The sequence below is a fragment of the Taudactylus pleione genome, unplaced genomic scaffold, assembly GCF_031769625.1.
Source record: "Taudactylus pleione unplaced genomic scaffold, aTauple2 ptg000370l, whole genome shotgun sequence".
NCBI classification, from domain to species: Eukaryota; Metazoa; Chordata; class Amphibia; order Anura; family Myobatrachidae; genus Taudactylus; species Taudactylus pleione.
In genome coordinates, this window is record NW_028284771.1 from 163,774 (window position 1) to 176,864 (window position 13,091).

Genomic DNA, 13,091 nt, shown 5'->3' on the forward strand with positions numbered 1-13,091 from the left:
CACATCTGTTGTCCCGGACAGGGTGACGACTTTTGCCAGTTTATGATCCACCCGTGATTGTACAGACATGATACTGTCAGCCTCAAATGATCCTGTAACTGCTGTGGGGACTGCCCCAGCAACAGGAGGTCATCCAAGTAAGGCAAAATCCTGACGCCTTGGCGCCTGAGGCATGCCATCATCACTGCCATCACCTTGGTGAATACCCGAGGGGCTGTGGACAGGCCAAACGGCAGGGCCTGGAACTGAAAATGTTCCTCCCCTACCGCAAAACGAAGAAATTTTGATGAGCCTGTGTGATTGGGATGTGAAGGTAGGCATCTTGTATGTCTAGGGACACCATATAGTCCCCCTGTTCCATTGCCAACACAATCGATCGCAATGTTTCCATCCTGAACCCGGGAGCTCGAACAAATTTGTTGAGCTCTCTCAGATTTAGAATAGGCCGGTATGACCCATTCGGTTTCAGAAACAAGAACAGATTGGAGTAAAACCCCTCTCGGAACTGGTTCTCTGGCACCGGAATCACTACTTCTGATGCTAGTGAGGCAAGAATAGACTTCTGAAGGGCCAAAGCTCTTTCTGAACCCACCTCCGGGTTTACACAAAAGAACCTTTGAGGAGGAGTCCTCCAAAACGTCAGGGCGTACCCTTGGGAAACAACTCCCCGAACCCAGGCATCCTCCGTCGTGAGGTGCCAGGGCTCTGAGAACCGAAGCAGTCGGCCCCCCACCCTGGGATCCACCAGGGGGAGGCCCGTCCCATCAGGCCACTGGTTTATCCTGGACCCTAGATTCTGGACGTTTGTTCTGCCAGGGCTTCCTGGGTCCTGCCTTTCTTGGTGGAAATCTCGCAGAGGACTGTCCTTTGGCCTTGCCCTGCGGGCGAAACCCCCGAAAGGACGCCCTCCTCAATTTAGACAAGGTTACTGATGGTAAACCTGCCGTCTTTGAGGCTGCCATGGAGGATACAATTTTGTCCAGTTCTGGACCAAAGAGCACACCTCCTGTGAATGGAAGGAATTCTAGGGCCTTTTTGGACCAGACATCTGCCCTCCAATCTTTTAACCAGAGGATCCTACGTGCCACCACGGACTCAGCTGAAACTTTAGAGGAAAGGATCCCTGCCTCCAAGGCGGCATCACCCAAATAAGAGGCCCCTTCTCTAATAAAGGAGATCATATCCAGTTGCTCCTTAGAGGCATCTGGTAAAGACTCCGTTAGAGTTTTGGCCCACTCCTCAATAGCTTTTGCTACCCAGGCAGTGGCCATAGCTGGGCGGGTGGCCGTTCCTGCCAGCGAAAAAATTGATTTGAGACAAGACTCCAGTCTCCTATCCGTGGTTTCCTTCAGCAAAACTGCTGTGATTAGCAAAGTGGTACGTTTAATCAGCTGTGCCACATGCGCATCAACGGATGGTGGATTCTCCCACTTGGCACAGTCCTCTGCTGGAAAAGGATATAGAAGCGCCATTCTTTTAGAAGAATGGCTTATCCGGACGGACCCAGGCTTCCTCCATGAGTTCTGATAAATGTTCAGACTTTGGGAATTCTGCCTTAACCACTTTTTGGCGCTTGAACAGGGGGGCTTTCCTAAGCGGAAGATCCCCTTCCTCGATATTTAACACCGATTTTACAGCCCTTATCAGAAAAGGGACATCGGCTACTGGGAAATGATCATCACCCTCCTCGGAGCTAGACTCCTGTGAAAAGTCCTGTGCCTGTTCCTCCTCCTCGGAGGCACTCGAGTACTCACCCATGTAAGGCGGTACATGGCACCTAGATTTAGGCTGCTTTGTCTTGACAGCCTGAGGTTGAAAAACCCGCGAGGGTGATGCCATAACCTTACCAGCACCAGGGTCCATCCAAGGCGGCCACATCATGGGCATAGGATGCATCTGCTGAGGCAAACCCCAAATCGGTGGTACCGAGGCAGCCAGCCGTTCTGCCACCTGAGCCATAACCTGAGAAAATGATGCCCAAGGAGACTCAGGGCCTGAAACAGGCAAACTTAGTTGGTGTGGTGGCTGTCTGAAACAGTTCCCACAAAGCCCATTTTGTAGAAAGTCCTGTGGGGACAAACCTGCCTTGCAGGCTATACAGGATATCAGCAACGGGGCTCCCGCCACCTGACCCTCAGACTCCTTAGACATAACACTATGCCACTGGTTCTGACTGTATATGTGCTACTTTCTACTCTCAACCCACACACCTGTAGCAAGGGAAGGGGAGAGACAGTGACAGTATACAGGAATTACAGAAGAAACAGTATCCATAAACAACAATCACATGTCATGCATAAATACTCTGCGAGCCATATGCATATAAACTCTCACTACCATAATCAGCCTCAGCTTAGGTAGGATAGAGCCCTGTAAAAACCTAGACCAGCAGTAGGCAAGGTATACAGGGAGACTGCCCAGCTTCCCTCTTGTAGGAGCAGCGTTCAGAGAGCAACTGAAATACACTCTGGCTGCCCTATATGGAGGCTGGGAGGAACAATCCACAATCAACTGTGCCAGAGAACTGAACTAGCGTGTGGATTGGGGGAGGGGCCGCCGGGGAAGCGTACCTCCCCTATGCTGCTTGGACCTGCCCGGTAAACTGACCTGGCCGCCGCCACAAGCCCCGGATGGTCAGGAACATCAAATCCCGGCGGTCTAGGCTAGGAGAACAAGCCGTATGCCTCCTGACTGCAGCGCGCCTCCGGCCAGTCTCACCGCCGGAGGCCGGACCGCCACGTGGTCCCGGCGTCAGCAGCCGCCGTGACCACCTGCTTACCTGCCATCCCCTCGATCCGGTTGCGGTCAAGGGCCAGAAATCCCCTGCCGAATCCCCTGCCAAGGACCTGCCGAGGCTAGCGGCGCGGCGCCGGAGGAGGTAGTTGCAGCGCGTGGCCGGTGCACCTCCAATCAGGCGCGAGGCTGCTTCCAGGACAGCTCAGACCACCCGCTGAGATAGAGAGTAAAACTCTCTTTTTTTTTTTTTTTTTGTACTCGTCTGCAGGACTGCTCCAGCAGTCCCACTGTCTATGTGGTGAACACACCAAACAGGAAGAACTGGCTACCTGAGGCAGGAGGTGGGGTATATGAGTAGGAAACCCGGTGCATCCTGGGAGCAGAGAGCTCGTTTGTATTATCTGTTTGGTGACTGGGATTCATACCCCAACGTAATGGCTGTGGACCCCATGGACCCCGAAGAAGAAATAAATGTAAAGTAGTAAAATGAAGTGAATTGTGCGTCATCCTTGAGTTCATTGACGTGTTGGTGGACAGGTTTGCGCTTCTGTTGTCCGCATATTTACATTACATTGACCAAAAATAATTTGATTTGGTGCTGGACCACCAACCCGAGGCACCCCTGTAAGCGTCAAAAGGCACCCCAGGGTACCACGGCACACAGTTTGGGAACCCCTGATCTAGTGTGTACCCAGCATTATGTGAATAACATACTCTGTACAGCTCTGGTGCTATATACATAAATTATAATAGTAACATAAAAAATAATAACATTTAGAATATCTATTGGATAAATAGTTTTTTAAAATGTATAAACAAGAAATTGTTCTTGTGGTGTATCTGATAAGAATATGAGAAGAAATATAGGGGGAAGACTTTTTTGGCTTCAAAAAATCAGCCATAGGTGTCTCTTCTAGTGATCTCTGGTAGGATTCACTTATTTACCATAGCAACAGTAATGATAGGAGACAGAGGGGGGAAAAAACAAGGGCTACAGAAAGGCAATTGGTTTCGTCCGTGCACTGAAAGCAGAGAGCCCCCGAGAGACCACACAAGTCAGTCGCCAACCTATGCACTTGCTGTGAAAGCCGCTCTGCATCATACTGTGTGCGTGGAATACCTGTCACTCTAATTACTTCTATCTGTACACACACAAGCAGACAAACACACACTGCTCAGCAACCCAACCACAGTCACAGGAGATGAGCTTCTAGCACGTTGTTTTGAAATAACTATTTTAATGCCATTGATTTTCTGTTTCTTGTATTCAGGCAGCAGAATGTTTTTAAAGAAATAACAGGTTCGGGAAGAAAATAATAGAATGAAAAAATAAGCTTTACAAAGCCCAGAGGAGATCTACTACCCTTCAGGGCTCACTGTTTCTGTCTAGAATAAAGGCTCAGCAAGAGAAAAGACATGTTGATGGGACAGTACAAGCCATGGCCAAATTGATTGTATAAGGGTCATAAAGCACTTGCCAAAAGGGAGGGCAAGCCGCTGTATCCACACTCATATCATCACAGGCATTACTACAACAAATCTGCATGGAAACCTTGGGAAATGGCCTTACACATCTGGGTCTTGATTAGAGTTCAACCTGGTCCATAAATATTAGAATATGTGCATGAAAACAAAGCAAACTATTGATTATATGTATGTGTCCTCCTAGTAATGGAGAGGTGATAGGCCTCTTTGGAAGCTTCTCTATGCCTGGTATAAATATGTATGCTGATCATTAAGCTTATTCATGTCAATAATACAACCATCATTTTCATAGACTTATTTTTCACAGATTGGAGCTGATTTAGTTATTTAAATAGTTATTATTATTATTATTATTATTATTAATAATAAACTTTATTTATAGGGTGCCACACGTGGTCCGCAGTACAGAGGGCAAAACAAGAAGACAGTACAGGGTCCTAGGTGCACTGTATGGTAGGCAGTCGGGATGCCGACGGTCTGAATGCCGACCGTCGGCATCCCGACTGTCTAATCCCAGCAAGGGTCTAATGACAGGCGTCAAAATCCCGATTTTACCTACGTCGGGAGCCCGACATCTAGCATCCTAATCGAAGATAAGCCGGGCGCGATCAGCCGCGGGGGGGAGGGTTAGGTTAGGGGCTCCCGGGGGGGGACTTAGGGTTAGGCATCCCCGGGGGGAGGATAGGGTTATGCCCTCCCCCCGGGAGACTCAGGGTTAGGCTGCGGGAAGGGGGGGGTGGTGGGTGTTAGGTTTAGGCACTTGGGGGGGAGGTTAGGGTTAGGCACCCCTAAGGGAGGGTTATGGTTGATGGGGTGGGGGAGAAAGGTTAGCGATACTTACCTTAATTGACGATCATGATTTTCACCCTTGCCGGGCTGCTGGGCTTTGAACCACACTGTATATATGTAAGTGAAGATAGCCACAAACGGAGGCGGATATGGAACTCTCAGATTGCTTAATGAACGCAGCCATAAAGCTATTATGTTGGACTTTTAAATGCATTAGCGATATTATTTATTTTTGATGATTGTATAAAATGTATCCTAGCAACACTGTGTGGCCATATCACGTGACAGGGCTGTGCGGGATGTCATTGGCTAAGTATTTGGAGACAGCTGTTGTGGATTTTAATTATGTGGGGGAATTTAAGGATCATCATTGCACATAGGGAATCACTTGCATATTCAGCCTTGAAGAAGACCCGAGCACAGGTAGAAACGCGTCGGCTTGGTTAAGTGTACTTGGACATTAAGGAAGGAGACGACGGTGCCTGGCAAAGACTGAGGATTCTGGGAGGGAGCCCCAGGAGTCCAGCAGGATCTCGTTTTTCCATCTTGCTATTTAGAACTAGTAATTTGGGTGTTACCTATAGTTCTAAAAGCCCTGCTGGTAATTTGCCTCCATTCCAATGTTAGGACTGGTGTCTTCTATGTTTTTTATGTATTTTAATTATTTACATATATGTCTCATTAAATAGTATTATTATAGCCTCTCTCTTCTTCCTTTTTTTTCATTTTCAGATTGGATTCATCTTCATTTATTAGAAAAACTATCTTGGAGATTTAACAATAATTAGAATTTACACTATATGGAAACAAAGAAAAAAATATTTTTTTGTATGAAAGAACTGCCTTTTCCCTACCAAGGAACATAATCACATTTCTTTTTATATTTTTGTGTTCATTTATTTTATGGTTTGATATATTAGTAAGCACCGGAGGGAGGATCACCCTTTCTTCTTTCTTCAGTACAGGTAAGACAGTACAGTACAATACAGTGGACATGTAACAATTGGCACTACAAATCTGAACACTGATGCAAGGGGTACAATGGAAATATTCAGCATAAGCTGAAACCTGTAGCTATTGGCATGGGCGCCTAAAATGGGTCTAGGTTGCAGGAGTGGAGTCCAGGGGCAGAGATCCCAAGGAGGAGATGAAGAGTGTAGCTGGTGTGCTAGAGAAGTAGGTAATGAGAACAGGAGGGTCCAGCTCATGGAGCCAACAGTCTAAAGGAAAGGGGTAGACAAAAGCAAGACATAAGGAGTGAGCCAGTGTGTGGTGGGCCAAGGGCAGGGGTGAGAGAATTGGAGAGTGCAAGGGGGTAAGGTATACTACGTGGTCACGTGGTGGAAGGATATGCTTTTATGAACAGGTGCGTTTTCAGTGCCTGCTTGAAGCAAGGCAGACTGGGGGATAGTCTGATGGAACGAGGGAGATCGTTCCAATGGTGGAGGACAGAATGGGAGAAGTCTTGGATTCTGGAGTTAGATGTGGTAACCAGAGGGGAGGTAAGGCAGCAGTCATTGGCCGACCGGATAGGACGGAAGGGAGTGTGTAAGGAGATGAGGTTGCAAATGTAGGGAGCTGTGGAGTTGGTGAGGGCCTTGCACAAGATGGTTAGGAGTTTGAAAAGGATTTTGTAGGATGAGCCAGTGAAGTGGCAGAGAGGGGAGGCAGGTGAGGAGCAGCAAGAGGGGAAGACAAGTCGAGCTGCAGCATTGAGTACAGATTGAACAGAACAAAATGGGAGAAGGGAAGTGCTGTGAGGAGAAGGATGCGAGAGATGATCAATGAGTGGACAATGATTTTGGTAGTTACCTGGGAAAGAAAGGAACTGATGTGAGCGATGTTGTGGAGCTGGAACCAACAGGATTGGGCAAGAAATTGAATGTGGGGGGCTAAGGAAAGAAAAGAGTAATAAATGACTCCCAGGCAGAGGAGTTAGTGGTGTTGTTGACAGTGAGAGAGAGGTCAGGAGGGGAGGAGACACTAGATGGAGGGAAGACAATGGAGTTCAGTTTTGGCCTTGTTGAGTTTGAGAAAGCGCTCAGACATCCAGGAGAAGATGGCAGATAGGCAACTGGACACCCGAAAAAGGACGAAAGGGGAGAGATCAGGAGAGTTGAATGCAAGCTGTTTTTTGTAGCAGATATTTCGAGCTTTTGCACCTGGAACTGAACGCACGTAACTAAGAGTAATGCAAATTCAATCACATCTCCACTTGTGCCTGTAGAAGTGTAAGCGGGTGGTAATGGAGCATTTGCACTTAGGCAAAGCTTGCTGAGAATTGTGTGCTATGCAAAGTTGTGCTTACACCACAGGTTCTAAAATTAGTACCAAGGCACACTGGGATGCTGCAGGGCACTGGCAGGGATACCACGGGAAGGTGGTCCGATCCAAATGAAATGATTTGTAGTCTGGATGGTGTGCTGCCTGTTTCCGTAGAAAGGCACCATGTTACAATTCCCCTCAATTCTACTCCTCCGTGCAGCTTCCTGCATACAGCCACAGCAGACCTCAATATCGTAGGGTCATATTTTCTTCCCTGCCCACACGACTTCATTCTCCTAAGCTATATTCTTATTCTCGGTCTGTGTCTCTGGTCACCCTCTGTGTGTCAGTCATTATCTTATTATTAGTCTCTCTGTCTCCAACCTGTATGTGTACCTGTCTCCCGGTTTCCCCACGTGTGCCTCTCTGTCCCCCCCTATATGCCTCCAATTACTGCCTCAGTCCATCTGTTTTCCCCATTTATTTAATCTGCTTCCATAACCTACAGTCCACTTGCACAACACCTTTTCCCCTTAGTCTTCCAAATCCCCCTCTTCGTGCTTTTTTTTTTTTTTTCAGGAAAAACAAACAGTGCTGGTGCTGACAATCTGAAGCTACACGCTGAACTGAAGCACAACACTGTCCCCCACCACAGAACTGACCCTACGGGTGCCAAGTCAGCACAATTTTCTTATTTTAATAATTTTTGCTGATCATCTCAATAAAAACCTTTTGGCTAATTACACCTGTTTCGGATGGCTCTGTTGGCACTGATAATGAAGGTGACTAAGAAACCAAGCAATCAGGCCAGAGCGTTGCATACATTTCTCGGTATATTCGTATATTTGAATTTTTTCATGTGGGGACAATTATGGTTGACTTGTATTTAACACTGTGTCAGCCCCACTGCTTCCCTTTAATGCCAGCAAGCCGTATGGTAAAGTTAGACAATTCTATTACATCACATTCTATGTTCTTCTTAATTACATACGTCTAAACATTCCAGCAGAAGAGTAAAACAGACTATGAACATATGTTTACTTTAGGAATGTAACCACTTACACACAAATGCAAATAATGTTGTACAAAGCCTGACGTACAAATCTAGGCCATATGGGACTGATATAAAACAGGGCTTCCAGATTGATCCAATTTAATTCCTAATTAGATACCGCTTTACATCAACTGCTAAATTCCTCCAGCCTGATTGTGTACAAGTCCTAAAAGGTTAGGAATGTTTGGAATAAAAGTGCAATGATTATTTGAATGTCAGATGCATCATTGGGGTATCTTACATGTAGCCCCATATCTGCAATGTTGTGGCCCTCACTCTCCCTGTGTCTGTCACTTAACTACGGTTCGCACTAGGGTCATTTTTTAAATGGTTCATATTCGTGTCAAGAGTTCTGATCATTTTCTTATGTGTTTTTGTCCCAGACCGGTTACAAATACAACATATTAATAATATAATTTAATATGCAGTAGTAACAATCCAGATAATAATTGTGATTTTTCTGAAATTCTGCTATGATTACATTAAAGGAATTCCCCCTAATAGATATCTACGTTAATAAAACTGGAATGTAAATGCTGTTATAGACCATTTCCACTTCAAGAAATGTATTTAAATCGGTTCCCTCCTCATACTAGCATAATAGGTTTCTGTTCCCCTGGTGCCTCCTTCTTCAGAGGCCTGAGGAAATTACCCATCCACAACATTTCAGGGATAGAACTGTAACTGCTGGGCTTCCAAATGTCATAATATTATAGAAATGGTGGACTGATTTAGTGGCTGCAGGATCCACATTACACTCACCCATTTCCTGCTCTATTTGGTCCACTTTTATTGAGGCCCAATACCTGAAGCGGACCACACCCCAGCCCAGAAGATGGTAGTCACAGGGAAGGGAAGAGCCGCCAACTATGCAGATACATGAAGGGGGCTACATTTACATTTCCAAAAGTAAAAACAGTCTTCAACCACAACTAGTAACATCCCTTTGCATTCATGTAACACAAATCGGTGCCCTCCTATCTCCAAATTTATAGAAACGATTTAGCTCACTGCTGACAGCACCCTGAGAGGTCCCGGTCTACATATGCTTGGTGGAAGAATACAGTGAGTGTTCCAGTATTTCAACATACCCAATATATGTACTGGTTGTCCTGTCTTCACCATTGAAAAGACATCTGGTTGCTAGAATATCACCCGGACGAACATCAAGTGAATGTTCCACAGGATAAAATGCCTAAGACAAAAAAGTCAAGTTGGAAATGTGCAATAGCTATCATAAAGAGCAGAAATAATAAAGTTATCAAATACATATAGTACTTGTTACATGCAGCTTTATAATTCGTTTTTATTTACTTTGATATTGAAAGATATGTATTTAACTGTTGATTATTTAAGTATTATAAGAATTTTGGGTGCACAAGACATTACCTGTTCTTTGTTCATCCTGGTGTAAATCATGTAATACCCATAATGGCCCGAACAGAGGGTGCCTTATGCAATGGTCATGGTCAAAACACTTGATTCCTGCAAACCATTCTTCTACTATCAATTTTTATAGTAATGAAAAACACCCAGGGCACAGCTACGCCATCTTGGCTGATGACCACAAAAGTAAAGTGAGAGTACGAAAGGTAAATGATTCTTATGGTTAACAGCAGATGACAGTTATAAGATTTCTACAGTGACTGACTCATGTTTCGTGGTTCCAGGGCCAGAGCAGTTCTCTATGCTGCCCCCCGAACCCTTAACTTTATGCCAATGGGGAGAGGCTGCCGGCATCAGAAAGTGGTGCACAGGCCAGAGCATTCTTCGGAGGCTCCAGGCTGTGTGCCCTGAGCATTTATTTGATGCTCCAAGTGGCACTGCAGTAGCGCTACTGACTACAGGGTGCTTTTCTAGGAACAGAAGGTGCTGTGGAGCAGAGACAGTGCTGCCCCCAGGGCCCTGTGCCTTGGTCAACAGCATCACTCCCACACCACTAGTTATGGCCCTGCGTGGCTCCATGGTCTCTCGGTTTCCTTACCATGCCACACCAACCGTAGCTGCTGAGCAGTACCAGCAGTTGCTAATGACTGCTTTATTATTGGTGGCTCAAAGAAAAAAATGACGGTTCCCTGCACTAACTTTAGACATGTCCTGATCAGTAAAGTCTTAGGTTTCCCTTTGGAGTGGAATTAGAACCTAACATTCAAGTTTTTACATATCAACATAGGAACAAGAGGTTCTATAATCACAGGCATTTTCCTGTGAGAATGGCTCACGCAATAACAAATTCGCCTCTTTTCTAGTTGGGAGAATGAAAAGAGCATAAGGCAGGGAGACACTGTCCTGGGCCATGAGCTGCCCGAAGAGATGGCAAACATAGGTGTGTGAGACAGGAGCAACAATATGTATTCCGCATATATAAATACCCTGCCTCAGAGTAACAACACATGGATTTAGTGCAAACAAATCGTACTTTTTACAGGCAGAACAATAGCTAGTATGGCCATGCCTGAAAGTAATACAGGAATAATTCAAACTAGTCTTCCCTTCAATACCACCTCATATTTAAAACACCTAAGGGTACCTTAAAACTGCAACCCAAAATGTAAGCGTGCAAAGGTTACATAATACAGAAGTATAACACAACAGACGTTTTACATTTTCACTAAAACAACTCAGCCTGAACGTGCATTGTGTGTTCAGCTTCAGTAAGATTACAGGTCTTCTAAGCTTAGGTAAACAGCTCTGGCTAGGTTTATGTAGGAATAAGGTTTATTATATCTATCTGCATTTTAGGATTTTGTGTCAGAATTAGGTTCAGCTTTTGAGCTAGAATTATATGTAACATGGGTATAACTTCTTGATTAGGACAACCAGCACAATTATATAAAACAACAATTAACTGCACTGATATATCCGGATTAAAAGAGGCTTCTATAAAGACCAGTATAGTACATAAACATTTTTTAAAAATCATGAGTCAAAAAACAATAAAACATTCACATATATTAAGACTCACTTAGTATTGTTACAATGTAACTATTTCCTGGGTATGAAACAGTAAAGAAACTTTCATTAGGATCAACAAAAATCATGGATACCTGATCTAGCCTGTTAGTATGTAAGCTGTGAGCAACCAGGTAACGTTCATAAAAGACGTAGCATTGTATAATATTGAAGTTAACAGCCAGAGAATATACATAGGCCAGCAGTTATCACCAGATCAGCAGTTATCACCAGATATCCTTATAGATATTTGAAAAACTGTTCAGTAGTTACTGTATATAAGGTACTGTACAAAGGCCCTGATTCAGAGTTGTAGGCTATGCCGATGTTTCCGCAGTTGAGTGATTATCGGACGTCTGTGCATTTGTCACACTGCGCACCATAGTCACAAATAGCGTTTTTTTTATTTGCAGAGTGATTGACAGTTAAGGGCTGTGTGGGGGAGATAAAGAGGTGTGCCGCCAAAAATGCAGACCGTGTTCGTGTCACTGCCTGCGTCTGCGATCCCATACGCACAAAATATGGCTCCAACGTCTCAGTTCAGGCGCACATTCTGTGTGACAATAGAGTCACGGTAGACCGATTATCGAAGGATTTGCGTATGTGGCTGCGTATTAGTATGGAGTCGCTTGGATTTGCAATGGCGTCTGCGACATCAGCATAATTGCAGCACTGACAGCATTGGCATACAACTCTGAATCAGACCAAGTCCACAGACAATTACAGGCACTGTCACCGGGCTGTGTTCCTGGATGAAAGCACACTGAATTACCACCCGTCGGCGGTTCCTGCGGCCGGGGATTCACAGATAGCAGCCAGAGGTCTCCTGATAACAAGGACCAGCTGCACACGGTCAGCAGGTTACCGCAGCTGGATGTCACAGATAGTAGCCGCTGATCTCCTGATGCCAATGCCAGCTGCATGCTGCAGTGCATTGGGAGATACGTGGCTCAGTGCTTCGTACACTTGTGACCAGATGACAGTATGTCCTAGCTGGATTCAGTCTATGCTGGATACTGGATACCGGCTGTGGGGCACACTACTGGTCACTGTGTTCCGTCAGGGCAATCAGAGCAGCCGAATTAACGCTGATTGGCGATAATGCAAAGTGGATGCAATAGAATAGAGAGAATAATAAAACGTTTCCGTCCACCGCCGTGGACTTTTACAAGCTAGACCCAAGAGATTTTAGATCACTTCAATCACGCATCTCGTGTGAAGAATTCCTTATGGGGGAGATAGATGACGAACTGTATTTACCCATTTGGGCTCAGTACGTACAGTACATAGCCGAACGGTGGTCTATATTGATTTGGGAGCAATAGACAAATGTACCCTTTGTTTCTTAATGAAAGCATAATTTACATTTTTGCAAACAATGTGCCCACATACCTGTGGTAGCTGAGGGCTCTGTCTCCCAATTAAAGTCCACTTGCCATTCCTGACTCTATATCCACTTACAACTTGACCTATAAACATAACAACCGTCAGTAATGGATACAACTGGATGAATAATTATTTTTTCTTCATTAGTTTGTAGAAACCTTAGCACTAAGAAACACTTACCTAACTGATGAGTGTGGACTCTGTAAGCAAACGGGTGCATTGTAGGTTTTTCATATTCACAAGCAATATCAGCGTTCACTGTCGAGGAACATTATGTACAATAGTTGTCAATACTCATTAATGTTAAGTATAACACATTTAGCATCAACATAATAAAGCCATAATCACAATATGTTAAATTTAAATATGATGCACTCTCTGCTGAAAAAGACTTTTCTGCACAGATACCAAATTCAACAACTTA

At 45.0% G+C, this 13,091-nt stretch overlaps 1 protein-coding gene across 6 annotated transcripts in view; it reads right to left on the reverse strand.

The window, feature by feature from the left end:
• Positions 1–13,091, reverse strand: part of PAM (peptidylglycine alpha-amidating monooxygenase) — a 154,125-nt gene that overhangs the window by 68,057 nt on the left and 72,977 nt on the right. For all 6 annotated transcript variants that reach the window (XM_088444652.1, XM_088444651.1, XM_088444653.1 and 3 more), the window contains 3 exons: positions 12,848–12,925; positions 12,674–12,750; positions 9,421–9,524 (listed from right to left, as the gene is read on the reverse strand). In XM_088444652.1, the coding sequence (XP_088300778.1) occupies positions 9,421–9,524; positions 12,674–12,750; positions 12,848–12,925 (259 nt within the window). The remainder of the gene's footprint in view (positions 1–9,420; positions 9,525–12,673; positions 12,751–12,847; positions 12,926–13,091) is intronic.